Below are 27,474 nucleotides of genomic sequence, written 5' to 3'. Positions count from 1 at the left end.
CAATCAACTTCCTGTAATTAGGTTCAACATGTTTATTGAAATGCTGATAAACAGGTGTTGGTTCAGACGAACATGGTGACATCCACTGAAGAACGGACCCAGGCAGAGGTAACGATTGTCCCACTCACACTGTTTGGCACCAATTCATAACTACCATTCATTCTGCGAACTACATGGCACATCTCTTATTCCATCACTTTGTTCTAAGCCAAGCACATAAAAAAAAAGAAGAAGAAATGGGATTAGGGTAAAGAAGCATTATGACACACATTTCTGTGTTAAAGACATTTGCTCTGTTGGACCAATGGGATGTCAATAGTGTTAGAAGTGATTCCAGTTTAATTTCCACCCTGAGTATTGACACATAATACGAACCAAATACGTTTTGGACTGCAGTGTTCAACTTGCATTACCGTCGTCCTTTACCCTTAAGCAAGGCACTTCACACATTCAGCTGCTCCTACAGATCCATTTCGTCCACTTGATGAGATGGGTAAACATTTGTTTGGATATTATGGAGGAAGGCATCGGTCTGACTACAATCAAAAATGGAATTGAAGCTGTAAATGAGTCGTTTTGCTTCTCATGAACACTGAGCAGATGTGGGAGACTTGTGAAAGTATGTGAAGTATGGAAAGCGTTTGAGGGTTTATTCCATATACCTGAAATCCATTTCACGTTCTTATAAGGATATTGAATAAAATGCCAAAATGGCTTTCCATACATTAAAGCTATGTAAAAATTTTAAAGGCAAAAAGAGCTAACAAGGCAAATCAATTGCGAACCTCGCTAAAGAGAGGGACAAGCTAAAATCCAGTCCAGAAGCATACTGTAAAAGCATTTAAAAAAAAAAAAATCCAAAAAATACAAACCATAAATTTATCAGATGAATGATGTTACCAGCGCAGGATATCAGCATCCGTACAGGAAATATTTTTGTTTTGTGCACAGCGTGAGCAAGCACAAGACTCCAGCTGTGTTTCGATTAAACATGCACAATCAAGCAAAAATGATGGGAGAGGAAGCCATCTGCCACCTGGGGCAAAAAAAAGAAGAAGAAAAAGCTACAACACGATGTGTTTACTGCTAATCCCAGCACGGTTGGAACATTGGATAGTAATAAACTCACACATTCATTTGGCAGCACTAAATTACAAATCCCATAAAGCAGGATGTCAAGCGCTACAAATGTTCATCCGGGTGAAGTGTTCTGTCACAATACTGCCAACGACAACACTGGTAATCGCTTTCGTAGTAAGACTTTATGTCTCAATATCCACTTGACTCAACCACACTTTCTGCAAACGACTCCAAGTCTGTGTGACGGCTTTCTCTGAAACACTGAAAAACATTAAAACACTGACTAAAGTCAGCTGGGATCAGCTCCAGCTCACACTAATGGATGGATCAACTTTTTCAATTGCCTCATCTAAAAGCACCTTCGAAGAATTGTCAACTACTCGTCCACTACTCAAACATACTTTTTTTTATTTATTTTATTTTTTTTAAATAATACTGTCATTACAATTGACCTGTTTAAACTGAAGCTACCGAAACTATTGCGCGTGTGCACGCGGTGTATTCAATTTCAGTCAAATTCATCTCAATTTGTTAGAATGCCTGTTGTAGTAACCATTATAATGCAATAATTTCCCCCAACTACATTTTAAGTAATCTGCAAATTGTGCAAATTACAGCTTACATTAATTTCTATATGATTCATTTCATGTATTCCCATGAATGGAACAAATTTGGTGAACCAAGCCTGCACTTTTTTTTGTTTTTTTTGTTTAAATGTTAACAAAGACAAGCACAAATTACACTATGCCCAATAATTATTCAAAGTAGTCTAATTGTATATATTTTTTGTAGAAATAAATTTAGAAATATATTTTTACAAATAAATTACTTGAAGTCAGAAGATTTTTTTTAAGGGTAAAATATTTAAATGCAATTAACTGCCGGGAATTCATTTTTAAGAATATAATATACATAATATATCGTTTAAGACATTGACTGACATTTCCTGTTCTGTTGTCCAGCATTTATACTTAAACTGTAGGTTGTGTTTTTAATTTAAAATATAATAATAACAGCAACTCTAATATTAATACCTAAAGTCTACAGATCCAGTCAGACGATTTTAATTTATTTTATACAGTATATGACTGTAAATGAATTAAAGGAGTTCTGTCTACAGAAAATGAGTTCCTGGTCCATTTCCCCATCCAACTGGACTGATGGAAGATAAAAAACGCATTTGTGATCCCGAATCAAGAGGCTCCAGATGTGCATGTAAACACACAGACAAAACAGTAACACACAAGTTAGAATTTCTAGAAACACACATTAGACTATTCACACCCTGTTTGCCTGTTGAACATTGACCCCTCCCAAAAAGAACAAAAAAAAATTGAAACAAATTTCCATCTAGATCACTGAATACAGCAACATGTCAGCTTTGTACTCGCCTTCCTCATAACAAACCCGGTGGATACAAACAAAGTTGACACATCCCTGATAAACGGCAGGTTTTTGTGAGGTAATAAATAAATAATTGCCTTTGTCAAATGAGGAGAGAGTCCAATTCAAATATCATACATGTCAAATTACAGTTGAAATATACTGTACGGTTTGAAATGGTCGAACCATCATGAGTTTACGGATGAACTGAAGCCCATCCCAGCTGACTTTGGCTCACATGTCGACAAATGCACACTTCACATTCACACCTATGGACACTTTAGATTAACACGTATATTTCTTTGTTTCATTTTACAGATCGTTTTTCTCGATCTGTTCGATTTCTGAGGCCAACAAGTTTTACGATACGTCACAGAAACCTCACCAGGGGTGTGCGAGCCTTTTCGATTTCAGTATCCACCTCAAGTCATTGCTTAAGTCAACACTTTGAAATAGACGTTGAGAATATTTACAAAACAGGATGTTACCATGCTTTCATACCCAAAATGCAAATGTTTACCTGATTCAAAATAGATGCAAAATTCCGAAAAGATGGGCTTGTAGGCTTCTTTGTCTTTTCGTTGTTATCTAACGGAGCAGAATTTGGGTTCAACTGGGCACTTCTCATCACGTGCACGTTCAGTCCACTGCAGTTCCAATCACCTGTGTGTAGTTGACAATCCCCCGCGAGACGTCCTCGGTCACTCTGGAAAGCACTTAGTGACGAGCCTGCTTCTTTGAACCTCCTCCCCCGTAGGACACGTTTCACGGCAGGGAGAACAAAATAAAACCATACATCAAGTACGGGGAGGCTGAGTATGCTTTCCTTGTTGATTGCCGAGACAGTTGCCAGGAAGATGCGCAAGGAAGATTGTGGGTGTCACACAAAGTGCATCGTGGGATTGTTGATAGGCCATAAATTCCAAAAGAGACGAGGTCTCACTTCGCTCGTTCCACTATGTCTGCTTCCCGCTGCCGTTGAGTGATCGGCTGAACTACAGTTCGTCAGTGTGAGGGGCAGAGAGCCGCGTCCTCCCGTCACGGACAGGAAGCGGAGCTGCGTGCAGTCTAGGAGGGGTTGGGGGGCTTCAGAGCGTCTACTTGGATCTCCAAGTCTGTAATCTGTGGAAATAACATCAGAAATGTGAACTTACTTTAAAACAAACACATTGCTTGCCAATAGATTTGTTTTGTTTTTGCAGAGCTGCGATTGGCTGGCAACCAGTCCAGGGTGTCCCCCGCCTACTGCCCAGAGGCAGCTGAGATAGGCGCCAGCACCCCCCGCGACCCTTGTGAGGAATAAGCGGTCAAGAAAATGGATGGATGGATGTTTTTGCAGAGACTTCTATCCAAACAAATCCATGCAGTCACATTAGGGCACACAAAGGGCTATGTTTTTATTGACAACGCATCTGTGGTGGGGCACAAATGCCGGCGGATCCTGATTTTCGAACGAGTTTCGACAATGGGTCTCTCTACCAAGCAGCATCGGGAGTGTCTTGGGAACAATTAAAAGACGGGACAGGACGTGAGAGAACTGGTCACCAAGTCCTGACCGGACAAAGGAAAACTGGTTAGCATGACTGGGACTTGAGGCAGGACCGGTCGCCTTGACTGGGACGAGATGAGGGAGGACCGGTTGCCGTGACTGGGATGAAGAGAGGGGATGACACTGGCACACCGGGGGTACTTGCCAGACCGTGGGGCAACTTCGCAGGACGCGGAAGACGAGGATGATGTGGATGTGACGAAGATGAGGAGACTGGAGGGTGACATAGATGACTAGACGTGATGAAGACGAGAAGGAACTTGACAGAGACGAGAAGGCTTGGTGAGGTGGGTGACTGAACAAAACAAAGACGAGTGGGAACTTGTCTGGAGATAAAAAAAACAAACAAAAAAAACGCAGTCCTTCCGACACTTGACTTGACTTGACTTGACTTGACTTGACTTGACAGACACCACCACAGGACAATGCTCCCACACCGACTGACCAAACACCACTGACTAAATCCCCAACACTAATGAGACACTAACAAGACACTTTGCCACTTTGACTGGCCATGAGTGATGTCATCTGTAAACATTCCCACAGCAGTTCAGCCCTCCTCCTCTCACATCCACCTACACTAGTTTGTTACCAAGACACTTCTCTATTGTCCCTACATAAGAATTTGTGAACCAAGGACTTTATCTGAAACAATAATTGTCACAACTCAGTGGTTTATCACACTTGGCTCACTGGTTTGAAAGGCATGTGCACACATCGTGAGTATGCATGTTCTTTCTCTCCTTCAGAGCAGAAATAGCGATTATACAGCCAGCAACTGATTTTCAAGCCCCTCCTGTGATGGATGGCGCATGATTGAACTTGTGACTTGATTATCAACCAAGAGGTCAGCACAGAAGGTGGAAACAAGTCAAGAGTTGTTTCTCCATCATCCACGTTCTATAAAACTTGTAGCCTGTTTGCTCTCATGTTTTCCAATCTGCACTGTTGTGTTGTTGCTTTTTGGCATTTTTTCCCCATCAGAACTGTGATAAATGACAATAAATCTAATATAATACCACAAGCAATTTCAGGACCTCTTTCCCTGTTATTCTCAGTATGGTACATACTCCTCCATCCAGTCTAGACTGTTCAGACCGATTGCTACGCAGGTGTCGAGGCCCAATGTGAGATTTGAACAGAGAACCCCTGATCGCGAGATGTTTTCAAAGTGTGACGAAACTCAATATCTAAAAGATACTCAAATCAACGTTATTCACCTTTTCCTGCAAGTCGCCCGCCTCCTGTTTGTGTGAGGCCTCGGTGTCTTCCTCCGCTTGACGCTGGGCTGCCTCCTTTTTCAGGTACTCAAGCTCCCTACAAGGCATGCGCAAACAAACACACGCACGTCAAAAAAGATATCGTCTTTGGCATTCCGGAAGTTTGTTTTACAGCCTTACTTCTGCTGATATTCTTTGATCATTCTCTTGGCTTTGCTGTACTTCCTCTCTAAGGTTTGGTATTGAGCCTGGGTTTCCTTCAAGTGTTCATCCACAGCCTAAAAAGTAAACACAGTCAAATCAGAGACCTGAAATTTAGAATAAAAATAAAAATAAAATTGTACCTAATGTGTGAAAATGAACAAACAACGCTTTGGTTCTGGGCTCTTTTGTTACCATTCATACGTCTTTGGGACACTTAAAGCATTTAAAATAAAATGTTGTATATGTGTTTGGGTGCAAATGAGTTAATATTGAGGCACTTACTTGCTAATGCATGCACACATTGTGTTCCTCTACATACTGACTCGCTTCAAAAGCATATTACGCTCACCTTCATCTGTCTATTTAGCACAGTTTTTAAACATAGAAGGGCCAAAACATGCCTTGTGAAAATTAAACTGCACTAAAAAAGTAGCCACCAGAGGGTGCTAGAACAGCACAAATGGAAATCAAACCTTGACTTTTTCAACAGATGTGCTGCTTTTAATATGACGATGACGATATATAGTGGCAGTTTTAATATCATGATATCACGATATTGCTGTGATTGTTCCATCCCTAATATATGTGGAGACTGGGGTCAAGTTGTATTTTACAATTTTAAAAATGTGCAGAATTTCACAAGTTACTTCATGTTAAAGATTAGATAGCTCTTAATTTGAAAAAAAAAAAAACTGCACTGAGCTGTCACCAATGTCTTTTAAATGCAATTATGCCATTTATTGGCAGAAAAATGACAACACAAAACAATATCACACTTTTTTTTTTATAGTACACCTTATCAATTTTAACTCAGTTTTTTGAATTATAATTTTACTCTATTAATGACTAAAAGATGCAGTCATATTTCTATTAGTTTAACATTTTTTTCCACTTTTATGTTAACGAAAGTATGAACATTTAGAAAACATTTTATTGTACATTTGATTGTACATTTGATTGTACATTTAATTATTTAATTTAATTACATTTCATTAATACATTTAATTTAGGCCTGTCACTCCTAAAAGCAATGTCTTATTTTCATTGTTTAATTGTCATTATTATTTTCAAATGTATTATTAATTGATGAATTACCTTACACAGCGACTGGGCCTCCATCCAGTAACCCTCCAGTTTCTCCATCCTCTCTTTACTGTCCCGGATGCTTTGCTCCAGCTGAGCACGCTCCATTCGCCAACGCAATTTATCCTGCTCTGCGTGAGCCAACTGGGGGAAAAGTTTGTCGTAGGTGAGCCAGCAAATATCGGTGCACAACACAGATCTTGCTACTTCTCATTTGAATAGCTTCTCACCTTCCTCTTCAGCAGCTGGATCTCGGCTTGGGTTACTGCATGTTTGATTTGAAGCTGCAAGTAGATGGAGAGGGGAGGATACAAGTGTAAACATACACATTTTATGTGATTTACTTTGGAGAATTAAACTGCACATACAGTATGTAATAGTGTTCCCCCACTATAACGCTGTCCATTACTAATTTTTAAAACTACTTACAAATATTCACTATTATGAACATTTCAGAAATAAGAATCTGTTGTGTAATATATTATTATTTTTTAATTTCCACAATTCCAAATGTAGTGTGCCTTCAGTCATTGTAGCACCATGAGCCATTAAATTAGAACACTGACATTAATTAAAAACTGGTAAAGTGATATTTTTTCTGACCTGATCTTTGAAGTAGATCTTTAATCTCCAGTATGTGAATATTTTCATTCATCCAGGCTTTCTATTCTCGGGGCATTAAATTGATTGCAACTGGATTGTTCTGGTTGTCTTTGAAGATGTTTTTCACTTTCATCCAGGCTTACATTAATCTCCAGCATTTCTCCTCTTTTCCCCATTTCGATTGGGACTCCAGTTTTCATAAAATTCTAAGGTTAGATACTGTATATCTTTATTGTTAGGCTTTACTTTTGGAGCAAAATTTTCCAACGTACTGACTGCTGCTGGCTTCATTTTAGTCACACGTTTGTTTCGTCTCCCTGAATCAAGCGCAGTCAAAAGATGCTCCATTGGACAGGAAGAAGAGGCAGGCAGTGACTATTAAATGCATAAATAAAGGCTATCACAAGAATAATTGCTTTAAATCCAAGGAAACTTCAATCATCAGTTTTTCTAATGGAAATCTCGGGGCCCCTGGCCTGTTTTTACCCCATAATGGTGGTCTGGCTATATGAGAAGGTTTAGGAGAGGTGCTTATTCAGGACCCCTTTGATCCTATTATTTATGAATAATTTATTGGCCTTTGATCGTATTGTTTGTGCATGATTTATGACCCCTAATGAAACTTTTATGACAGGTCATAAAAAATAGGGGGGCGTGTGGGATCAGCGCCTCACCTAAATTTTTATATATCACTACTGTTTACCTGACGTCACGCTTTTATTTGCATTTTTGAGGTATAAAAATTGCATATGTAACACAAATATTAAACACATTAGTCTGACAATTGATTTACCAGTAGATGGTGCTATTGCTCATTGTTATTTTCGCTTTTTGTGAAGGATTTTCAATTTGAGTGAGGCTGTGGCTGCTTGCAGCCACATGTCACATCTCCCCCATGTACTCGAACAGCAAATTCAGTCATTTTCACAGTGGAATCAAAAAGAAACTCAATCACAGACCAGAGAACTAAACTGAAAAATCACTTTATTAAGTCATTATTTGTTTATTATTTTACGCTTCATGATGCAGGTGAGCCTCTGCCCCTCCTGCCTCCCCTCACTGCACCTCTCTGTCGGGCACCATGTCGGGCACCTCTGAGGTCTATTGAAAGAGATGCAGCTTAATTAAGAATTAATTTTCACCTACTGCTGGTATGTGTGTAAAGTTTCCCCCACTATAAACGGGGTCCCACTGTAACACAATTCATGTAATAAATGACACTAAGGATCCAAAGTCCTAAAGTCCTCGTACCTCCTTGAATTTGTGGGTCAGCTTCTCAGGGTCCAGCTCGACAGGAGACAACGAGTCTTGATGCTCGGCCAGGTCGAAAACCTCAATGGAGTTTGGAAACATGGGACTCATCTCTTCATCCTCATCTGTCGCATATTCGCCTGTCTGAACATCAACGTCATATCATTATATCACTGAGATACATAAGACAGGGGTCACCCACATGGTACCCCAAATAATAATAATAATAATAATAACAATAATAATAATCATAATAATAATAATAATAATAATAATTCACAATGGACACCATTCAGACATGTCAACGTAACACACCGCTTACGCTCACGTTAACTTCAAAATAAAGTTTGTTTACATTGATGGCAATGCAAATAGCCTTAGCAGATATTTACTTTGAAAGTGGCCCACGTTGCGTCATGGCTAGATTAACTTCCTTTTTAGATGTTCGTAGTTTTGATTGACGTTAAAGTTGCAACCAACACCAACACAACGCTGTCCCGAAGTCATATTCAATACCTAATTTAAACCGCTAATTAATTACGCCGTCATTGGCACGGCAGAAGTCTCCGATGTAAGTGGCTACTGGCTAGCATGCAGCTAAATGTTAGCACTACCTATGGACGCCTGGCTGGTAGCTGTAAATGAGTTTGACAGCTGGTAACTGGCTTGCTTGAATTCTTTTCAATATTCTGGAACAAGGTCACTTTGTATTTCACTCTCCATTACAGAAAGGGAATGTGCCTTCAATTACACTTGGAGGTCTATTCACTATTTAAATAAAAGATAAATGAACTTTGTCTTCATTTATTTAATAAAAACTCTTTCCTCCATTAAAAAAGAAAAACATTCAACACAAAATGTCAATCATTTAGATTGTAGGAACACAACTTTAAGCCTTTAGTACCTTGTTATTTTAGTTATTTTACACATGGACCAAGTATAAAATGGGAATGTTTCTGTCTCATATTGCACTTAAAGTTGTGTTTCTAAATCCTAAACTATATTAGACATTTTGATTTTTTTTTTTAAATGGTGAATAGCACTTTACAAAATAAATGAATAAAGTACTATTTATCGATCCGTTCTGTGGCACAAATCAACATTTTGTGTACCACAAGTGAATGTTCTCTTCTCTGACCACAAGGTGGCGATGCTGGACTATGTTTAATAATACTGAACCCACCTCATACAAAGCATTAACGGCTTAACCTCTAGCCTAGCCCATCAAACAAACACTGCTGTATTGTGAGAAAGACATCATTTCCACCACTTGTGACTTTTGACCTCACACATTTTATAAAATACTCCCACAAACACACACCAACATCTTGAAAATATTTCCAGAAGATTGATATCGTTTTACAGCTTCATTTTCTCCCATGTTACATTACTGATTAGTGTACACAATGTTATCAATTTGTCTTACCTCCTCATCATCGTCCATGTACTGCTTGTAACGCTGCTCCATCATCTCTCGCTGCCATCTCTCCTGTTCCAAAGTTTGCTGGATCAGCTGAGCCACTTCGCTCTGCTCTCCCGGCTTCTCCCGGCCAATCACAAACCTGGAAATGGCATGAGGTCAACCTTAAACATTTCTTGACAATAATATGCTATTATTGACTTCAATAATATGAACACAACATTCTGATTAATATTACATTCTTTTAATATTAGTCATGCAGCAAAATCCGGCCATTTCATCCATCACAGGGGGGCGGCCATTTTGCGACTTAATGTCAACTGAAGATGACATCACAGTTGCTCAGGGCTCAGGCAACGACCAATCACAGGTCACCTGGTTTCTGAAGCTGAGCTGTGATTGGTTGTAATCTGAGACATGAGCAACTGTGATGTCATTTTCACATGACAGCAAGAGACAAAATGGTCTCCTTCTGATTGATAAAAACTGCTGGATTTTGCTGTAACCCATATTCCACTATCCTTACAATATCAACCAGAATACCGCAGACTGGTGCGGCTACATAGAACATAATTTATTGTCAAGAATAAAGTTTTGATAAAACCACCTTAGCCTGTGAGCTCACAACTTACAGAGCACACAAAAACATGAAAACATATGTTTACTACCACAGTGGTGCTTAAAATCACAAATACCAGAGAAACAATGGGTATATTTACAATAACAAAAATAGACATGTACATCCAGGAAAGTTTAAATGTGAGGGACATGTACAGGCCGATACAAAGCAAATGTGTTGCATACTTGACGGTGCCTGATGTGTTGCGTAGGACAGAGGCGGCGAAGCTCTGAGTCACGCCAACCAGGCTGGTCCCGTCAACCTCAACGATCAGATCGTTCACTTGGATCCTACAATGCAAACATTGGGTACATTTCATTTGTAAACATGACATGTTACTGGTTGTAAAAAGAAAAAGTCCCTATAAATTAAATGTAAAAATGCTTCATATTTTGTCCAACAATTTGTCATGTCAATGTGAACTTTTCTGAAGCTAATCTAATAGCCACTGTGCTCTTGCGAGACTTTAAGTAGTACATTCCTACATTGGCCATTAGTCGATAAAGCATTGTGCAAAAATCAATACAGGCTGTATTAGATAAGCTGTGCCTACAAGTGAATGCGATCATGAGATAAATGCATGCAGTGATCACCTCCTCCTAAGTGATCTGAAATGTAATTAAGGCAATAGAAGTGAACGTCAAGTTAGTTGACATAAAGCAGCAATCCAGCTCGACAGCAAATAATGTGTGACATTTAGAGGATCTATCAACTCCAAAGGTTCAAACCTTTTAGAGGAAACACAATTAAGCTTCTAGCCTCTGGTGAGATGAGAGAGACAAGCATGAAAAACAAGCATGTCCTCTTTCCTTCACCGCCTAAGTCAATTTGCCTTTCAGCAGCAGAAACTAGCAGTCATAACTCAAACGCTCTAACCCTTTGTTTGACTTCAAAGGCAAATGCATTGACTTAACCCTTTACCTGCCATCTCGCTGTGCAGCTCCGCCCTCAGTGACCGTCTTGACGAAGATGCCCAGTTTCTCCAGGCCCATATCAGCTCCTGCACCCATGCCTATGATACTGATCCCCAGTCCGTCGCTGTCTGAAAGCACACACAAACAAACTTATATGTTATTGATTCCCGAGGAAAGGTAACAGAATTAGTCTCTTGTATGGGGGTGGTTGCTAGTTCAATTCCATCACTTCCAGAATTACACTCCTAATGAGGCTAATCTCCAGTGACTTTAATCTCTTAATGGGATGACGGGGTTGTTAGCCAACATGTATGTCCATGAACAGTAGCGCCTTGTCAGTTACAGGATGGACTAAATGCATGAAATATTCTGCCGTTACAGAGATTATACACTATGATTGACAGAGAAGTCTTATTTCAACATGTTAATTGTTATAGGTTGCCGTGGTGTAAAATTGCACTGCATCATAATGAAAGCTGTTCCTAATATCATATTGCGTAAGTGGTCACAATGTTGTGGCTGATCGTGTGTGCGTGTACTTGCACAAGAGGCTTGTCTGAGTGACTCAGTCATTGTCGACGTGTGTTGCGTGCGTGTGGTCACCTTTCTCCAGCTCAACGGGAAACAGATCCAGCTTCTCAACTCTCTTCTCCAGCTCATACTCGGCCGACGCCGCCATGGGGTCCACGTCATCATTACGCCGATCATAGTCTTCATTACAGTAGGTGGTGAATACCTAAACACAGGGTCAAACATAGAATGAAGCATGCATGGATCGTATGCATTCTATGCCGCTTATTTTGAGGGTCATGAGAATTTGAAGCCAATCACAACTTACTTGGTTCGAAAGGTTTTTGACTTTCTGTGTCATACATATCCTTGGAGGGTCAACATTTTCAGGGTTAATACTAGTACGCAGCACTGAGAGTGTTAAATCTAACACTAGATAAGTGTTTACAACATGTGTCCACACAATGAGTGTAAATCTTTACAAAGCGTAACTTTTCTCACACTTATTTGACATATAGTATTTTCCCTCCTTACAAGGCCCTCAAAGAACTTTATATTTTGACTACTGATGACTATGGATGTAACGATATCCAAACATCACGATACGATATTATCACGATATGTAGGTCATGATATGATGATTATCACAATATTGTGGGGAGGGAGTTGGCGATATTTAAAAAAGCTCACAATATTGTAAAAAAGAAAAGAAAAGAGCTCATACTAAAAAAAAGCACACAATAGTGTGCTTTTGTACATAACAGCAATGTATAGAAACCACCTATAATCTCTCTAATAACAATATTGACAATGCAAGCACACATCGATCGCTTCACAAGCAAATTAGGTTTTCCTTCATCTGACAATTAGAATAGATTTTAAACATAGAAGGCCAAAACATCCCTAATGAAAATTAAATTGTACTAATAAACTAGCCACTAGAGGGAAGGGTGCTAGACTGCACAAATGGAAATCAACGTGACTTTTTTAACAGATGTGTTCCTTTTAAATATTGTGAACATGAGGACAACGATATTGTGGCAGGTTTAATATCACGATATTGCCCTTATTATTACATCCCTACTGATGACACAGCATCAAGAGCAACTTTGGGGTCAGTATCATGCTCAAGGATACTAAGACTAGTCACACTGTCCTGGGATCAAACCCACACTCTCAGTGTTGGGAGACAACCACTCTACTACTGATCCACGCCACCCTAATAGCAACAACTGGATGTATCGCTACTGAAATGTCGACAGTGCGCTGGAAATTTGGAAAGTTTCTCCTTCACCAGAAATGAGCGTGTGTTCAATTAAACACTTAAGGTAATGCTATTCAGGTTACACCCAACATCCACCCCAACACTCAAGGAAATTTACTGACAGTGTAACTTGTTATCCTAAGTGTTAAAATAACACTGCTTACTGCATATTTGATCGAACACTGAATTTAACACTAACCGATTTGCTGTGTACGAATCATGTTGCCTCCTCTCCTCCGCTTTCCACATATACTTTGTAGTTGAACTAGCATTAGCGGTGCAAACACCAGCCTGATGCCCCTCACCAGAAAAAAAAAGTCACATACTGTAGTGTATGTATACAGTTGGAGGAGCCTTGCTAAAGAAATTTATCTTCAATCTATTTTTTTAATTCACTTTAAATAATAATAATAAAAAACAAATAATAATTATAATAATATTATATTAGTTTGGTTGTAATGTGAGCTCACAGCTCTGGATTGGCGACACTTCCTGGGAGCTGGAAGCGGGATGAGCAGTTGTGCCATTTCAAAGGGGACAGCTTTGTGTCTTAGAATACTGCAGCTTCGGTTTTGATATGCATAAGTTTACAGGCTTAAAAATTATCTAACAAAACTCCAATCTTCACGCCATCCTCATATTTGATATGTAGCAACAGGAACATTAACAAGTGGTTTTAAAAACTGACTCATCACTGAGCTCAGTGATGACTGCGTTCACACCATTTGCTTTGGTAAAACTGAAGAAGAAAGTGGGTGAAGGTACAAGACAAGTATGAGTCAAAAATGCAAAATGACCTGAAGAAGGAATTGAGAAAAGCTCGACCTTGTCTAGATTAGCTGATGCCAATACAGGAACAGTGATTAGTGTGGAGGCTTGGTGTTTGTCTGGTCTGACAAAAGAAAAGAAAGAAACTTGATGGTTGAACAAGGAGATACAGGAAATTGTACAGCAAAAGGGGCTGGTGAATGGTGAAGAGGAGATATAGAGAGGAGTGAGAGTAGACGGGAGTACACAGGAGGGGAGGTGCCACATTCACAGGTTGGCGAGGCAGTGAGGTTGATTTCCAGAAGGTTAGGCTGATTTTAAAGACAGGAGCATCTTGAGGAGTTGATAAACGTGTATGAAAGAGGACACTACAGCATGTGGGTACTTGACTTCGGAAACATGATGAGCCATAAAATGAAAATGTGGGGGGAGAAGTAGTGAGGTCAGGTTGAGACAAGAAAAGCAATAAAAAATAAAAAAAAACACAGATGCCACATTTGCCCTGACAATCGTGGTGCTGGGGAAGTACAGTCAAGTAAGCACTTTTTTTTAGTGGAAGGACAAACGCTCTTCAATGTGTTTGATCTTAGTCAATGAGGAGCCTGATGTTCTGAAGGTCAGCGTCTCAGCATAGAATTTTCATATTGTCTTGGCAGGTTGGAACAAGTAAAAGGGGGATATGAAATCCTCCCACTAGCGCCAGCTGTGACGCAAACTGTCACAGGATCATGAAGAAGAGCCCAAGTGAGAGCACACATGACCAGACATGACTGGAATCCAGGTTGAACAATGAATAACAAAGAGAACTGGCACAACCCAAAAGCACACAAGGTCAACTTCAAAACAGACATGTGGGCGGGATGCGGAGTGGGTCGAGGGAGGCGCAAAAGGGAAGCAGAACACAGCCTTCATTTTACAATATGGCCAATACAACTGACTACAGTACTCATTCATTCATTCTCAGAACCGCTTATCGCAGGCGTACTTCATGAGCTAACTTAACCATTCTCTGCCCCATTATTAACTATGCCCCTCCCCCTTCGTTCGAAAAGGCCAGCAGCATTTGTCTCCCCAATGGCCATCTCGATGATCACATGGCTCCGTTTCTGTGGAAACTCCAGCCTTGCCTGGTGTGATTTTGGCAAAAGCACTGACTTGTTCTCCCTCTCGCTCTCTGTCTGATAGATATGCTAATGTTTGTTTGTGGCAGAGGCAGCCAAAGCTATCATTTGTGGTATACATAATTAATGACCATATATTGCTTCTCATACACACTGTACACAAAGGCACACACATACTAACACCCATAGGGTTCGAGAGCAGGATTGTTAAACTGCTTCCTGTTGTCACATTTCCTTCCTGTTGAGTAACTTTATAGCTGTATGAATGTGTGCATGTGAGGCTGCAGCAGCGTGTGCCCTCCCAGATACACTCATGAAGTCACCAACTTCCCATGGTGACAGAAATGTCAACAAACAACAAGCACAACATCTTCAAAAATAAAATAACTACAAAATCTCATGTAAATGTACAGTATTGAGTATTGTATCAAATAACAAAAATGGAAACAAGCAACTTGCCCAAACAAGTATGAGTTGGTCACAAGAGTTTGCCCATGCATTTCTACAGTATTCCCAACACTTTGCATGCCGTTAAAATGTATTTTTCAGGCATCAGACACTCGTCTGTGCGAAAACGGCATTGACAACAAGAACCGTCACCTCTGAAACTTGTTGGCTAGTTAATAATGTGGAAGATGAGAATAAGTGGACCATCAACCGTTATCCAACTCATTGCAAAGCCTCTCCTCATACCCATTTTAACCGCTTTGAGCCCGAGATCTTGTGGCTGTACATGTCTCTGTGTGTGTTTTTCGATTAAAAACAAACACACCCAGCCACATTCCAACTGCTTTTCTCACACTCACAGGGGTAACCTTGTTCACTATTCAGCACACGTAAACACAAGCGTTAGAGAGTTGAGGCAATGAGCAGGAAAGCGTTAGAGCTTTAGGGGAATCACACAGCACGAATGCAACACACAAATGCAAATAAGAAATGATGACATTATTGTGTTTTTTTTTCTAGGAGAGAAAATGTGCAGTGATGTTTTGGATAGGGAAATTGCACATATACATAACTGTCAAATTCAACACAAATACCCTTTAACAATGTCAATACAACAAATGCCTTCAGGCCAAAAAAAAAAAAAAAAAAAATATTAATAGATGAACTTTGAACGTTTCAGTCACAGATTAAAATGAAGTTAAGAAGCAGCCAGTAGCTAAAAGCACGCTCTCAACCCATATTAACAAAACCTACATTCATGCAGGAGATCTATTTCGCCACATAATTTGTCATAAAAAAAAATCTAAAATTCAAAGAATCTGTGGTATATTGTGTTTTTTCCTTTGAGCCCTTGTTGTGTTGTGCATTTTTAAAAGACCGTTTTCTGTGTAGTACCATCTTGTGCCACAACATCTTGGCCAGCACTGAGGTCTAGTTAAAGTTTTAACAGAAGAAGAGGCAGAGATGGTCCCCAACTTAACTCCAATTATATACAGTATATGTTGTTCCCACAAAGAACACAGACGATATGCCTGTTGAGTTGAGTTGAGTTGAGTTTAAGTTAACAATGTTTAAATCTCTTTTAGGTCAGTTTTACAGTAAACTTCAACTGGAATGTGTCATTTTCCATGCCTGCAGGCTGTGCTCTGTCTTGTTTATTGTTGTAATTCCAGTTTGAGCCTGACTTGCGGTGGCGCCCATGAGACTGCACAGCTGTTGCTCATCAACAATTATGTCTTGTCCTGTCTTTTGTCGGACTATTCGTTTGCTCATGCCTCAGTCCAAGATAGCCTCGACTCCTAGACCTCGTTTTGTGACCTCGACCTCGAACTTGCCTTCCCGCCTTGTTTCTTGTAAGTTCTTGAAGATTTTTGTTGTATTTTGCCTTCTTGCCCTTTTGGATTGGCTCAAGTGTGTTTACTAGTGATGGCAAAATGAAGCCCCGTAAAGCAGTGAAGCCCTGCAGTGAAATGCTTCACACACACGTAGGGGCTTCAAGATGATTCATTTCCTCGACTACGCCATCATGTGGACAGAAAAATGTATAACATGCTTGGTGCATGCAATAAAATGGTGGGGTGTAAATCATGCTCTAAATACAAAAGAATATATATTTGAAGAGTGTTTTAACATGAATTGTTCTGTGTTACTTTGTCTATGTTTGTGCTTATGCAACAAGTGAAAATGTGAAATAAGGAGGTAAAATAAAGTGCTTATTCATTTTTATTTAAAAACTATTTTTTCCGAAGTTTTTGGACTCAGGCGGTTTCTTTTTTTTGCAGAGAATTTCACCTGCTTTGGGAAAAAACTCTTTCACATGGTACTGATGAAGCAGGGGTGCATCGATATGAGATAGCAAGTTTGTATAGAATTGGACGCGTATATTTCTGTGATTCCCAGTACTGAAGGGGACTTTCAACTGTGAACAGAAAAATGTGAATTTTATGTGTTGTCACATTTTATTTTATTTTATTATTGGAATCTGTTAAAATAGTACCGTAATTGCAGTGCATTGCCTTCTGAGGTGAGATCTGCTCAAAGTGCTCCTTAACAAGGGAAAATCTCTTTCTTGCTGGTTCCATCGCAAAAAGAGGCTCGTCAAATCGAATGCCAAAAGCAAAAAAAGTAGCGCAATAAGGGACCCGAAAACACAAAAAGTGAAGGGGAATCCATAGCGTTTCTTTGCCGCTTTTATTGCGAACTACACTCAAACCTAGCGAATCATTTCCTGAATCAGTCACGTGGTACACCTGCTTCGTGGGGCTTCAAACGTCACCACGTACGTCATCAACACACGCATTGACACGCCGTTCATGAACCACTCATCTGCATTACTCGGCACACGCTTCAGGGATTCGACCCGAGAAGCACATCACTAGTGTTTACAGTTCCATGTAGTGTTGTGTGCGCTTTTCTGTTATTAATTTTTTTTTTTCTCTTGCCATTGCAAGCTCTTTTCGTTGGACTTTTTCCTGTGTGCTTTGTTTTGGTGTTAACAAATATTTTTGCAAACCAACTTATATGTTTGTGTTTTTGGGATCCACTGAAACATTACAGAATTTGTTTTTAAGTAACAAATGTTGAAGGTTTTTAATTACGATGCTAATTTCGTTAATCTGTCTATGTTGTTTGCCATTATATGGTAATATTAAGATAGCGGAATTTTGTTTGGTTAAACATTTTTGTGATTAAGTTTACAATGTTTAAATCTCTATGTCAGTTTTACAGTAAACTTCAAATGGAAGAAGTGACAGACAAAACAGTCTTGTAGCAAGCAAGATTGGCTTATTAGTTGGAGAAGTGTGTAAGTGAGAGTATAGTCAATACATTTTCGTCGATTCTCATCTGTCACGGGTTGGTGAGGAACATGCTCCCCTCGATAAATTCATTTTAATTAGCTCCTTCAAAGGATTTAATATACCTGTGACTCATTTTAGCTTGGCCATAGCAATGCAATGACTCCCACTGTCCGCTGCATAAATACTATATAAGATTGTCTGTTTCTTTTACAGATGTCCCTTCATCGTCGTATATGCAAAACTCGGCTGCCCATCAACTTCTTTGACCAGCTACAATGTAACCTCAGACGTTCCAAGATACAACCTCAGTAAAGTGGTCAGTGGATAGAAGTCTCTGGGTCCTACAAATGAAAATAATTCCTTCTCGACATGACTTAAAAACATGCGTCATCATCAACCTCCTGAAACATGGCACAGCAGCAAGAGTGATCCATCAGACCATGACGTCCAGTAACGCTCTAAAAAATAAACATGTAAATTGCACCCTGCAGAGACAGACATGTGTATTCTTCTCTAAAGCTAATCCTCCAAAATTCCATGTTGTCACTTTCTATAAGGAAGTAGAATATTGTCGCAAGAGAGAATCAGCTGACATTTGAATTGCAGCACCCCATACTCGTGTGTGTTTGAGGGAGTACGCGTGTGATGTAGTGAAGTACGTCAATGTATGAATTTACGCCAGACACACACACACACACACATGCACACTCAATAAGCTCATTTACTAAATCCACTTTTTTCTTCATTTATTTGACATTGTTTCACCAAATTCCCATTAGTGTTGTTCCATTACTGTTTTTTGGCCCCAATGCAATTCCGATACCCAGCTTTGCAGTATCGGCCGATACCGATACCATACTGTTACCAAAGTTTTTTTGTTTTTTTTTCCTCAACATGAAAAAGCTGTCCTGCCATTGGTTCAGAGCATTCAAGGGCCAATAGGATATCTTAGATTGGCAAGCAGTGAGCATGTCACATGTCAGTGAATGTCGTGCACCAGCAAGACACAAGATGCTGCATCCAAAATCCTATATTAGCTTTGGAATTAATGGTATCGGCATGTTACTTGTGAGTAGTCACCGATACCACTGTTTTAATGCAATATCGGCGCCTCTGCCGATACCAGTATCGGTATCTGAACAACACTAATTCCCATAACTGGATTATAAATGGCCATTTTCTAATTCCAACCATTTGTTTTTAATCTCGACATTTTGGACTCATCTGAATGTATTTTCATTTTTGCCTTTTATATGTTAAAAGCTGTATGACATCATATTAGTTATATTATATTGGTTCCAATCACACCATCATCATCCCCTAGGATGACAAAAACGGAAAGAAAAAAAAAATCCAATATTTTTTGCATTATGCAACCAACAAGCCAACCCTTGAACCCAGTGATCAATTACCTCCACAATCAGTCATTTTAACTGAACTAAATGATTGAACATCACAGAGTTAGACAGTTGAAAACTCACCTTGATGGGCTCCGTGCTGAATCGAATCTTTCGATTTGCTGCTATGGGTTCCTCCTCCTCTGGAAGACCCTCAATTTCCGTGCAGCTGCTTTCCGGATGGTACGCTTCCTCGTCTTCCTCGTCGTCGTCATCGTCCAGCTGGCTCCCCCCGGAGTCGTCCTCGCCAAGGCCGCTGTACGCACTCACATCCACCAGATCCCCCTCGGAGTAATCCTCCTTCCTCGAGCCATCCTCGTCATTCTCCTCTTCGTCGCCCCTTCTCTCAGAGTCCGCTTCTGTAACTTCAAAAGCTGGTGGCTCTTTCTCCCCATTTTCAAGTGAAGCATGGACATCGGCTTGAACCAGCCTGGCTCCAGCATCAACATCCCCCCTACCACAATCCTGTTCTGTTAGAGGTTCCTGACCAGACGCAGCCACCGTACTGGAGCCCCTGTCTTCTGTCAACGCCAGCTGGGATTCCGACACTGGTTTGGCTTCCGCGTGGGGAGAAGATGAAGTTTCGTCGGAGTTGTAGTAGTGATCTGCCGAATGTCTTAATCTCTCCTCCTCGCTGAGCGCCACGCCACCGATCTCACTCAGCGAGTCCGTCTCTTCAACCTCTGCCACCTGGTCGTTGACAGTTCCTGTTAAAACCTCCTCTAAGTCTTCCTTACTCAGAGGAGGCGATTTCATCTGAGAGAGAGTGAGACAAATTATATCAACATTCAACACAGTCTTAACACTTTATAACAAAACATGTCAACATACCGTGTTACTACTAAAATGCCACAATTACAAAACTTGTTCCAAATTTCATCTATGGTTCTAAAATTGGAAAATATAAAATGTCACCCTAGGCTACAGTTAGTACAATATAGTGATAAAGATACTAAGTTGACATCAATCATCTACTAAAGGGTGAACAGTTTATCTGGTCATATTTAATATTCTAAACAATTTAATTCATATTTACACTCGTATGACAGTCAATAATGCTAAAATGTTATTTACAAATTGCCTGTAGAGACAACAAATGTTTTATGGAGGCAAGACTGTAGGTTGAACATCGAATAAAATACTACAATTCAATTTCTAGTATTTCCTATAAGAACAAATCAGTCTACATACAAGGAAATTAGGGTGTGATCAGCGCTCCAGAATAGTGTTCAACATGAGAGGTTATAATGTGTTAAAAAAAAAAATATATATATATATATATATATTGAAAAGAAACTGAAAATAAATATAAAAAAAATAATAATGATAATAATAATAAAAACTAAAATACATACAAATATATATATAAAAACAAATAGTAAAATAAACATTGTTCCAGATAGCTGATTACAAAGTAAATTCTGTAGAGTAAATTTGACTTTTTAGAGTGGGACCAAATAGACTCAGTTTTAGAATAGGCTAATATTTACAATTGGAAGAGAGTAAAATAAAGAATTATAAAAAATTAAAAATCAAAGTCACTCAAGGGTTGAGGATTGAACTCACAAACGTCAGCTTGGGAGACTACCACACTACCAACTAAGCTATGCCCCTCCTACTCTTTGCTTAACTGCAACAGGAGACCAAAAATATCGAGTTAGGGCGATTCCAGCTGACACGAGTGCTATACTAACACCCAGCAGGAGCTTCTTATGAAGTAGATCGGCTGTCTCCCAAGCTGAAGCTCGTGAGTTTGTTCCTCAACCATTGAGTGACTTTTTTTTTTTCAATTCTTTATTTTACTCTTTTCCAAGTGTAAAGAAAAAACTGAGTCTATTTGGTCCCACTCTAAATACAGTCAAATTTACTCTACAAAATTTACTGTGTATTTTTCATGTATTGATGATGTGTTGGAAATTTTACACAATCTCTCTATGATATACTGCACTGTACTGACAATGTTGAGGAAAAAGAAAAAAAGAACTCCTGAGAGACACTGGGTCAGAGAAGAAAAGAGAGACTCGCTTAAAAAAAGGCAATAGTCGCTAAGCCACTTGTCTGAACCATTTGCAGACAAGCATTTTTGTGTCAGAGATGGGCTACAGCTGCAGAAACCCACATTGTTTCATCCGTCTCGCCTAACAAAAGGAAACTGATGCTACAAGCTCACTAAATTTACCCAATCAAAGATTGCTGAACAATTTCTGTTTTGACACTCAGATGGTCTGAATTTGGCTTAGACAACAGAACTGCATGAATCAATTATGCTTTTGAGGTCGTGCTTCTTTTTTTGGTGCATTGTGTGTGCAGTAGTATGCAAATATTGCACCATCCTCAAAAAGCAACCCCATAGAAGGAATATGTCAGTCACAATGATTAGCTGATTTCACATGTTTCATTCAAATATTATATTGAAATTGGAAAAACCAGTACAGTATATACAGTTTGTAAGCAGTAAGTAGGTTCTGAGATCTAACTCAGGATTATCACAGTCAGGTGTGGAACTACAAGGGTGAAAGTAATCAACTGTAAATCCATAAGCGCAGCATTAAAGTCACCACTTGAGGAAGAAAGTGGTTTAATGAGACAAGCCATGAAGCTCTTATTGAGGCTAAAATAATCCCCTTCCCTGTGATTGGCTGGCAACCAGTCCAGGGTGTACCTCGCCTTCTGCCCAAAGCGAGCTGTGATAGGCTCCAGCACCCCCCGAGACCCTTGTGAGGAATAAGCGGTCAAGAAGATGGATGGATGGATGGATAATCCCCTTCCAAACGATTTCCTTAAACACAAACAAATCCTCTTACCTGGCTTTTAGCAGCCTCTGATTTGGCTGGAAGGTTTGGCTTTGGTGCCGGGGCAGGTCTTGACCGACGGTTGGGGAGGTAGAGATTGTTTTGTACATCGGCCTTCTCAAACACAGCACTGAGTTGGCTCACGGTTGGGCTGACGGCCTCAGCAGGCCCGAAAGCAGCTGCAGCGGCAGCGGCAGGAACGGGAGCAGGAGCGGGAATGGGGGGGTCATCTAAGCGGTCCAAAGCCTCGCTTGAGCCATTAAAGCGTGCAACAACGTCCAGGCGGCTGTCCTGGAAACCTGAAGCTCGCTCCTTCTTCAGCAAAATCCTGTTGGTAGCAGCTTGTTTCTCCTGGAAGAAAACAAACCATTTCATGTCAATCTTGTCTTATTTCGTGTTAATCTTATCCTGTCTGAATGGTGGCTACGTAGCATTATCTAAACTTCATTTCACTATTTCAGTTTTTTGGCTAAAGGTGTCGCACTTAAGTTGCCCTTCCTCTACTACGTGACCACCTTAATGGCTTTCCAGCACAATTGCAAGTTCCCTTAAGCCCAATTCACACTGGCTGCGAAAAGAACGCGGTGCATTTTCCGTACGGCTTCCGCAAGGACTGCAATTCATATTCATGTGGGGTTCACGCTGGGGAGTTGAGTTCACCCAATAATGCTGCATTCGAGGATGGTCGGAAGTCGGAAATATCCGAGTTGAAACTTCCCAGTTCCGACCTCAAAGCGTTCGAGGTGAAAGTAAACAACCAAAATGGCGGATAGTGATAAATTGTTTTTATTTTGGTCCTCAAAACTCAATTTCACCTCCAGAAAACTTACATTTTTGCAATTTTGCTTTATTTATTGTTTTAATCTCATTTCTTAAGCATTCCATACAGTTAAGTAGTTTACCGTGTAATTTTATGCAGGGATATAGCGGCAATACTGTCACGTACGTTGCGTTACGTGAAGTTAGGGCGAGTAATTATAATTGAAGAAAGCTATGTAGTTTTATACTCGAGTAAATTGTGTTTTGCCATTCAGAGTGAAGTCACATTGTAGTCCGCTGGTGAAGTCGGCGTCCTTTTTTTCTTCCCACTTCGCAAGTGGAATTTCCGAGTTCAAGGGGGCGTTCCCGTACACACTTCCTGGTTTGAACTTGGAAAAGTCCTTCCGACCATCCTCGAATGCAGAATGACAACTGTGTATATAGAGTCCTATTTGTAAACAATAGCCACTCTTGCCTGTTACATCGATATGCTTTTTGGACATTATTTCTGGGACTTCAACCATGGCTGTTCTACCATGGCGTTTTGTGTTTAAATAGTGTTACTTTGTCATGTTTAATAATTTATTCTAAGCTCATTTTTTGTCTTAAATGTCCGACTCATGTCATGCTATGTAGCTAGTTAGCTTACCTCCCAAAAAAACAAGTTCGCAAACGGTTTTATTTTGAAATATACCGGATTTACCTTTATGCGAGACGCACGATTCCCTGTCCGGCTCATGTAATTTCTTCAACTTCACGAAATTCCGCATGCGGCGTCCGGAAGAAATAGAACGCTTGCGGAAACCTCTCGCATCGCTGCAGTCGTTCCACACCGCAGACGCACCACACCGCATCTGGTGTGAATTACACATAGACTTGAATGCGTTCTATTGTTGCGGCGTCCGTACAGCCCCCGTACGGAAAACGCACCGCGTCCGTTTCACAGCCAGTGTTATTTGGACTTTAGTTGTTAATGTCTTTGCCCATTTCTATCATGACAACATTTAGCTAGCTAGTAGCTACACCCCAAAATGCATTCGCCCTGATTACCACAATTTACAGAACAGACTGGAGTAATTCTTTAAATTCCCACACTGCACACAAGCCCGTTAGCTCCCAAGCTAGCTACAGTCACACCATTGGAGTTAAAATAAAAGAAGCAGCACATTATTGAGGCAATTTCAGACCTGTAGCGTCCGTTGTTCAAACATCCTCCTGGTTGCCTGGAGCTTGGACAAGCCTGAGGCGCTGGTACCTTCTCCATCTGTTTTGGTGTCAAAACGATTGACCCTCTCTGAAACTGTGCCCCCTAGTTTGAGCAGGGCACTGTGGTCCACGTTCTCATTAAGGCTCGATGCCCTTGGCAGGGACAGTTTGACTGCCTGCTCGTTTCCTGACAATGAAAGGATGGTTAACGATTGAGCCTGTTTCTTATCTGCAGATAAGAAAAAAAAAAAAAGTTTATTTTTCTTATGTTCAAAATATTCTTGTTATTTACCAATTACTTTGGTACCATCTTCCTCATCTCCTGGCGACTGCATCTGCATGAACATATTCTTGATGCGGTGAACGTTTGATCCATATCTGCGACCCCTTCCGTTTGGCCGAGGTAAGGGTGCCGGTTTCGAGGCGGGGTCGTAGCCTCCGTTGAGGTGATCGGTGGCTTTCTTGAGAGCCGCCAGACCTGCCTCGTACGCATTTCGATGTGGTGAGGCGCTCCGCATGTTGGAGCCCCCGCTTCCCCCGCTGTTCCCGGCGGTGGCCCCATTGTCCGCCGTGGCCGACGCAGGTTCTGTCTTCATCATGTTTGATATTTGAATTCAAATGTCCCCCGGTGAACAGCAGGTTAATGGAGATGAGGGTGGCAGCATGTCTGTAAAGCATGAGCTGTGAGCGGAGAATAGAAGAGAAACTTGATATAATGAGTCTGTTTCTATTCCATGAATGTATGTTACCATCATTTCATTACTTCATTCTTTTTAAATGTTTGTTACCACCACTAAATAGGTTATACTGTATTTACAGAGGCCTTGGTTATTATAATCAAGATTCCTTCCACGCATGGATGGTCCCATTACACTTTTGTAACAAACAAACAAATGAAACAACATGTTTCAATTGTTCATGGTTGTATATTAGCATACTGTTAAATGTTGTCCCTTTAAATTTTGGTGACTAACGCAGCGATGATGTCATCAAAATTATGAACATAAAAAAAAATTATATCGCTCTCAAAAGTAATACATTGATGATGTCATAAAAACATCAAACCAAATAAATCCTTGATTAAAAGGATTGTGTAAAATAGCGAGAAGTAAAAAACGGAATTGGGTGAAATCCGGTGACAAACATGAGGTAACATCTAAACACTTGGAATCCTTATAATTGTTATTCAGTTAATATTTAAAAATTAATGTCATCAAATCTCAAGCAGTAATTTAAACACATTGTGAATGCAATGAACGATTAACTCCCCTGATCTGGTAGGTATTTCTACTAAATATGTAATCTTGTTTTTCAATCTGATCAGAGCAAGTTAAGTTTATGTGGAAATTATCAATATCAACTGATATTAAGGAATACAAGACTTATGAAAAACTAACCAGCTATTCTGCAAAATGGTTAATTTCAGCTCTTCCCTGAAAAAATTGTCAATTTATATTGAGTGATGATGACTTTATGCACTTTTTATGAATATGTCTGCATTAAGTACAGTATCAGCCATTTTGGGCAGTCAAAACACACATATATGACATGGCTGCTAATGACATCAAAGACTCGCAAAGAATTATTGCATCCTACGGCGGACATCAAAGCTGGAATTACACCCTACAGCAAAGAAGGACTTATTCAAAAGCAGTATGCAGCCATGGAGGACTCGCCAAAAATTTCTATACAGACGAAAATGGGGTTGAAAGTGGCCGATAAGAACTAATTCAGCCTGCTAGCTCAAAGCAAGTCGGAGTTGGGGAGTGTCTACAAGTTGCGTGTTACAGAGGCTCAACCAGTCAAGTCACCATTGACATTGTTCACTCTGGAAATATAAGTTGTGGACGACCCCTAACCTGGACGGTAAACAGCCGGGTGACTTTTACTTTTTCAGGACATGCTGCATGTTGTGTACTAAGCACGCTTTAGCCCACATTAGGAGAGACCAACCCCTACCGCCCCACCCTCACACGAAATGACATGAAGCCTAACGTGCTTAGGATTTGACTCTGATCAGAATTGGCGCAGTATTTGGAATAGAAGACGATCTTTTCTTGCCCATTGCGTTAGCAAACTCCCATTCAATTAATTGTTTACGCACGCGATACGCCATCACGGTCACGTGACCAGGATAATGTCATTCACCATGGTATGTTCTTATTTTGATACTTAATCAAAAGAAAATTCAGGGAATAAGATGCCAGAGATATTTGCACTTCTATTCTTTATACACAATGCCTAATCCAATACTGGAAAATGCGTTATTAGTGATGTGTTATTTTAAATATTGATATCATGATACACTTTTCAGCTGTATCGCCTAGCCCAATATGAGACACAGCTTTACAATTTGTTACGAACCTCAAGGATGCATGGTAGGCAGTATCAATTTGACACTTTTTTGAATGTATAAAAGGTCACCAAAGTCTAAAACAGGGAAACGGCTAGAGTGACAAGACACTTTTTTTTACATTAAAAGAAGAACACTATTTATAAAATAAAATCCCCGGTTTAGCCTTAGTTGTTTCCACAAGACACAGTACATGTGCTTTAGAATTAAGAGATTCATCAATCAGTATGCCCTAATACGACCAATTTTGAAGTTAGTTGGAAACAGCTTCTACTAAGAGCTCATATATAAATATAGAGTATGCAGTATTGTGACCCGTTTTGGGCTTTTTGATGGTTCTGACCAAGCCATTTCAAAATAGGATACTGCCCACGGGTTTTAAATACGAGGGTCACCCCCTTTCAGTAATGGGAGAACAAAATCAGACTTCACTAGTGACTACTGTAAGGTTTAAAAGTGGCTTGGCTATAAAATCATCAGCTAGCTTGAAGAAGTAACAATCTAATAAGTCTGGTGTTGTAGGTTTTTAGACTGTAGTTTTTTTTTTTTTTTTTTTTTTTTTTTTAAGGCCTTCCAAACATCTTGCACAGAGCACAAAACTGAAAGGATGGCCAATATACGGTGATACATCTGTACTGGGTTTTGTGAGTGTAGACAAGTGAATTGGACCAAGAAAAGGATCCATAAGGAACAAAATGCTTGTTAAAACATCCATCGATTCGCGTCCATCCAT

At 40.0% G+C, this 27,474-nt stretch overlaps 1 protein-coding gene across 2 annotated transcripts in view; it reads right to left on the bottom strand.

Annotated features, from left to right (window-relative positions):
• LOC144003018 (neurabin-2-like) overlaps nucleotides 1–27,474 on the bottom strand; it is a 37,050-nt gene that overhangs the window by 3,205 nt on the left and 6,371 nt on the right. The window contains exons 2-15 of one of the 2 annotated variants that reach the window (XR_013278871.1): nucleotides 24,681–25,069; nucleotides 24,370–24,575; nucleotides 22,436–22,774; nucleotides 19,716–20,387; nucleotides 11,930–12,062; nucleotides 11,334–11,454; nucleotides 10,598–10,702; nucleotides 9,800–9,935; nucleotides 8,374–8,517; nucleotides 6,750–6,803; nucleotides 6,532–6,663; nucleotides 5,413–5,510; nucleotides 5,233–5,329; nucleotides 2,984–3,585 (exon numbers count right to left, since the gene is read on the bottom strand). Coding sequence is in view for 1 of the 2 variants with exons in the window: in XM_077498748.1 (XP_077354874.1) it covers nucleotides 3,532–3,585; nucleotides 5,233–5,329; nucleotides 5,413–5,510; nucleotides 6,532–6,663; nucleotides 6,750–6,803; nucleotides 8,374–8,517; nucleotides 9,800–9,935; nucleotides 10,598–10,702; nucleotides 11,334–11,454; nucleotides 11,930–12,062; nucleotides 19,716–20,387; nucleotides 22,436–22,774; nucleotides 24,370–24,575; nucleotides 24,681–24,987 (2,598 nt within the window). In the remaining variant the exon portion in view is untranslated. Of the gene's footprint in view, nucleotides 1–17; nucleotides 3,586–5,232; nucleotides 5,330–5,412; nucleotides 5,511–6,531; nucleotides 6,664–6,749; nucleotides 6,804–8,373; nucleotides 8,518–9,799; nucleotides 9,936–10,597; nucleotides 10,703–11,333; nucleotides 11,455–11,929; nucleotides 12,063–19,715; nucleotides 20,388–22,435; nucleotides 22,775–24,369; nucleotides 24,576–24,680; nucleotides 25,070–27,474 lie in introns of those variants that run through there. The other variant, XM_077498748.1, reaches the window with a different exon arrangement.

The sequence above is a fragment of the Festucalex cinctus genome, chromosome 1 (genome assembly GCF_051991245.1).
Source record: "Festucalex cinctus isolate MCC-2025b chromosome 1, RoL_Fcin_1.0, whole genome shotgun sequence".
NCBI classification, from domain to species: Eukaryota; Metazoa; Chordata; class Actinopteri; order Syngnathiformes; family Syngnathidae; genus Festucalex; species Festucalex cinctus.
The sequence above is the reverse complement of the archived record's forward strand: the minus strand, read 5'-3'. Positions and strand labels throughout refer to the sequence as shown.